Here is a 5028-nt window from a genome sequence, read left to right on the forward strand (position 1 = left end):
GGTGCCCGGGCTCCCGCCGCCTCGGGGGCGCTGGGGCTGGCGTCTCCTGGTGGAGGAAGCAACAGGTAAAAGGAAGAGTGGGAGAGGCTCTCAAGCCCCTTCCCAATGCGCCTACAGGGGCATTTCCCCACTATGTCCCATTCCCATCACAAAGGAAGGAAAGGAAGAAAAAATAAAATAAATAAAATAGGAAAGGAAAGGCAAAGTGGAAGGGAAGGAACCCTGCCCTCACCCCTTCCCTTGTTTCCGGTTCTTAACATCTTCACAGCAGCCTGCAAAGCCCTGCGTGACCTGCCCTGCTCCGCCTCGCTGACCTCCATCTCTAACCCGCTCCTCCATAGTTACAGGTCTCCAGCCAGAGTGACCTCCGGATGCAGAGGCCAGCCGCACTCTGCCTCAGGGCCTTTGCACTTGCTGTTACCAGTTCCTGCCATGCTCTTCCCCCGGGATACCTGATTGGTCCACTCCCTCACTTCGTGGTGCCACTCAAATGTCACAGTCTCAGCGATGCCCTCTCTGAGCATATTTTGTAAAATTTCGATTCTCTCCCCAACTCAGAGTGACATGCCCCAGTCCCCTCCCCCAGTTTCCTTTTCATTGTACTTGTCAATGTCTAATACCCCATGTAGTGCACTTACTTATCTTGTATGTTACCTGTTTCACCCACTAGAGGGTCAGTTGTGAGGACAGGGCTTTTTTCATTGCTGTACCCCTCACCCCCAGGACAGGGCTAGGACAGCACCCAGTCGGGGCGCAGGAACTGGTGTAAATGAACCGCAGCAGTTCCTGATGACTGAGAGGCTCCCTGTGCCGAGTTCATTGCCTAAGGCCGAGGCTCGCTGAATACTCAAAGGTTCCCTAGGAGGCAGGCGCTGCTATTAACCCCATTTGAACAGATGGAGAAACGGAGGCCCAGAGAGAAGCGACAGGCTCAAAACCACGCGAAAGGGAATGTCGCGGCCAGAATTCGAATTCAGGTTGGTTTGACTCAGAAGTGTGCTCAAGACCATCTTCTCACTGTCATTTCCCTGGCTGTCAGGGCCCCCCCCCCCCCCCCTCCCCCCCCCACCTTACCTAGGGACTTGGGCCTCTCACTGGCATAGATGCCCCGGGGTTCAGAGGGACCCAGGCGTCCATAGGAGCCAGATCCAGAGAAGCCACTGTCCCCACAGAAGGTCGAGGGTGGAGAGTCAGGACCTCCTGTGGAGCTGGGGTCTTCGTAGAAGCCTGGATTGGGGAGAAACGGAGAGACGAAAAGGGCGCTTTGCTGGGGAAACCAGGGCGTGGAGAAAGGAGGAGACCAAGCAACAGAGACAGGGGAGCTAGAGGGGGGGGACAGTGGAAAACATTGGGGTATCCCAGCTGCCCCTGCTCCCTTGACCCATGCTCACCTGAGCTGCGCCCACTTTCCTGTTCCAGGCCCCCAGACTCCAGGCTCAGGTCTCCCAGCTGCTGGCCCAGGTCCCAGATGAGTCCGGGCAAGGCCTCCTGAAGGCGTGGCAAGAGCAGGGTGGTCAGAAGTCACCCCCAAGGCCTCTGCCTGTTCCAGTCCCCTATTCCAGGAGTTCACGGGCAGAGTTCCACCTTGACCACGAGGCTCTGACTTCAAAAGGGTCAAAGCAGGACCGGAGTCCCAGGATCCCCTTCAAAGATCTCTGCCCCTTTATCCATGAGAAAGTCCTTCTGGCTAAATCCAGTCCTCGCTGCAGCCACCTCACTCCCTTCTAGGACCCATCCCTCCCCCCTGCCTTCTTCCATCTGTGCTCATGGCCCCTTGACCCCTATTAGAATGTCCCTCCTCGAGTCTAACTTCAGTTCTTCTTGCCTTAGAGGCATTTCACTGCTAGAAGTTAGGGTCCAGGACCTAGCAGATCCCCTAGCCATTGGTCCGCCTTCTCCCATCCTTGACCTTTTCTTCTCAGATGCTCTCCTCTCCTCCTGCTTCCCCTTAGCCACCGATAGAAAGTTCTTTTGCAAGTTTCCTGAGTCCTTTCTGGTGCACACTGACCCCTTCCCTCACAGGGATAAACTGGCGGGCTCATATGTTTTGCTCCTCACTTCGGAAAGAACCCCCATGCCTAGCGGCAAGGCCTTCCTAGCCTCAGTGGTTCCTTTAACCCCTGGGACCACGTCTGCCTCCTGCTCTTGCTCCCTCCCCACCCAGAAGCCCCCAGTGTGCACCCACCGCTCCTCATCCCCCTAGGGAATGTCTGTGGAGTCTACCCTGGCCCCTTCTTGCTGCAGGAAGAGACCATTTCCTATCAGGTGTGAAAAATGACGGTGAAAACTCTTCGAGGGGAGTGTGACAGGGACTGCGGGTGAGGGCAGGGCCTGAAACGACGCCGCTGGGGTCTCTAAGACACTAGAACTTAACACCAATTCGGGAAATGGGGCCAGAGCCGGGAAGAGTCCCACAGGGTCTGGGTGAGGCCAGAGGTGGCAGCAGCGGGAGCTGACGGTTGACCCTCAGACAAAAGCGGCTTGTCTGGGCGGTGGGAGGGAGGGGAGGAGGGAGGAGGGGCGGGGAGGGCAGGCGCCCAGCGCTGCCTATTTAAGGCAGCAAGACCGGCCAGCTCTGTTGCAGACACCCCCTCCCCCCTGCGTCCCACTCCGGTGACTGCTCTCCTGGGCCCCATCCCCCCCAGAACGGAAGCCCCCATCTGGGCTTGTTTATGGCAAGAAAGGCAACTTTGGACTCCTGCTCTGGGTGTGCAGAGGTGCTCAGGGTGGCGTCATCTTGGAGCCAAACCCAGGAAAGCAGGCGAGTTTGTGCAGCATCAGGGGTGGCTAACAAACAAATCAGAATTGCCCACAAGCCCCGTGTCATGTCCCCCCACTAATCGCCCCCTTGCTCACTGCACTAGCCACACTGGCCTCGCTGTTCCCTGAACACGCCTGGCATGTTCCAACCTCAGGAGGATGTGTCCCCCGCATCTCCTTCTGCCTCATTCCCTTGCTTCATTCAGAAACTTTGCTCACCCCATCCCTGCTCCCACCCTCTCTCCAAAATAGCTCCCTGCCATGCTGCACCCCGGGTGCCCTGCCTTTTCCCCTACACAGCGGTAATGCCCTCCCGGCTTAAAGTTATAGATCAGGTTGGCATTTGTTTATTGTCTCTCGCACTGGAATGTCAGGCCCTGGAGGGCAGAGAGGCTTAACTGTTTTGTTCACCCCTGCACCTTCCCAACCTCCAGGGCCTAGAACAGTGCCTGGCACAAAGTAGGTGCTCAGGAAAGTTTCCTCGAAGGAATGAATGTGTAGAGCAGAGTGCTATACAACAGGAAGAATGGAAGGAAGCCATTTCTGCACGGAACCATCCCCAAGATGAGAGCGTTGAGTGGAGAAAGGAAAGGGCAGGATGTGCAGTGGAAGGGATGGGTCAGAATTACCCGGAGAGCATGTTAAAACCCGAATTGCTGGATCCCTCCAGAACTTCTGGTTCCAGGCAGGAGCCCCCAAAATAGCATTTCTAACCGGTCCCTGTGTGATGCTCTAGTCCAGGGGTCCTCAAACTACGGCCCGCGGGCCACATGCAAATACAAATATTGTATTTGTTCCCGTTTTGTTTTTTTACTTCAAAATAAGATATGTGCAGTGTGCATAGGAATTTGTTCATAGTTTTTTTTTAAACTATAGTCCGGCCCTCCAATGGTCTGAGGGACAGTGAACTGGCCCCCTGTTTAAAAAGTTTGAGGACCCCTGCTCTAGTCCAGTGGGCCTCATTTTGAAAACCACTGGCATAGTCTCTGGGACCTCACCCACTAAGTCACTGGAGTTTGTACAAAAGCAAAGCAAAACTTGGTATTTGGGGTATGCAAACCGTTTCTGCCAGAAGATGCATCAAAGAGGTCTGGAGGGACGCACAAGGGGGCCCAGAGGTGATTTCAGGGGAGAGGATGCATTTAGGGAGTCAAGTGAGGGATCAGGGTCCCGGCTGAGGAGGCATCGTTTGGGTCCTAGTTACCAGGGTTCAGATTCAGCTCTGGCACTTCCCAGCTGTGTGACCCTGAGCAGGTTACTTTACCTCTCTGGGCCGTGGTCTCCTCATCTGTAACAGGGCATCCTTCAACCCCCCTCTTATGGGGTTGTTGTGAGAATGCAATGAGTTAAACCAGCAGTTCCTGTGAAGCACTTAAAAAATGCTAGCTTTTATGGTCACATGAAAGCTCTGAATTTCCAACAAGGAAAATATAAAATCACATTTACTTGTGTAATTAAAAATACATGCTGGTGAGTTCTCCAGGTCTCATTTCAATGCTGCCACTGCAGGGAAGGCAGGAGTTTGGGGGACAGAAAGGAGAGGCCTCCTCTATGTGCCTGGACCCCCCTCCCCAACTCTCCCTCCCTCAGTCTATTCTAAGTCTGACCTCATTCTTTCCAGCTGCAAAGGCATGAATCTTTAAAAGACCAGGTCTTTGGTCTGAATCTGGCACCCCATTTGCCCACAATGCCTAGTGGGCTTGAGGGTGTCGAGCTCAAGCAGGTTTCACATGAGTGTGGTTAGGGCTCCTGGAGACCTAACCCCTTTGCCCAAACTTTTTCAGACCTTTGTTCCTCCCCTAGTCTGTGCCCAACTCCCTTGATCTCCGTTAGGAAGTCCTTCTGCGAGTCTAACTTAAGTCCTTCTTGCTGGAAGGGGACCTTCTCCCTTGGTGGGAGAGAATAGGACCCTCCCACTCCCCCTAGGATTCTTGCCTGTTCTCTCTGCCATACCCTGTTCCTGCATCCCCATCATTATTATTAGAAACGAATGAAGTCTGGCTTCACTGTTCTTGCTTCAAAGGGATTGGGAGGGGTAAGTAGTAAGACAGAGGCTCAGGAGTGAGTAGAAACCTCCACCTCCTCTTCAGAAGGACCCAGGAACCCCTAACACCAGAGGGATTTATATTTAGCGCTTCTCCGCTCCTCTCTGCGGGGCTGTCTCCCTCCCCTGCCTGCCTGCCGCCTCCTCCCTGAGCTGGGACAGAGCTTTGCCTGGAGACTGTGTGTGTGTGTGTGTGTGTGTGTGTGTGTGTGTGTGTGTGTGTG

General features: G+C 54.6%; 1 protein-coding gene across 1 annotated transcript in view; it reads right to left on the minus strand.

The window, feature by feature from the left end:
- LOC102251650 overlaps positions 1–2076 on the minus strand; it is a 29052-nt gene extending 26976 nt beyond the window's left edge. The window contains exons 1-3 of the mRNA XM_014548184.1: positions 2059–2076; positions 1392–1488; positions 1075–1227 (exon numbers count right to left, since the gene is read on the minus strand). Coding sequence (XP_014403670.1) covers positions 1075–1227; positions 1392–1488; positions 2059–2076 — 268 coding nt within the window. The remainder of the gene's footprint in view (positions 1–1074; positions 1228–1391; positions 1489–2058) is intronic.
- Between the last annotated feature and the right edge of the window lie 2952 nt (positions 2077–5028).

The sequence above is a fragment of the Myotis brandtii genome, unplaced genomic scaffold (assembly GCF_000412655.1).
Source record: "Myotis brandtii unplaced genomic scaffold, ASM41265v1 scaffold114, whole genome shotgun sequence".
NCBI lineage: Eukaryota > Metazoa > Chordata > Mammalia > Chiroptera > Vespertilionidae > Myotis > Myotis brandtii.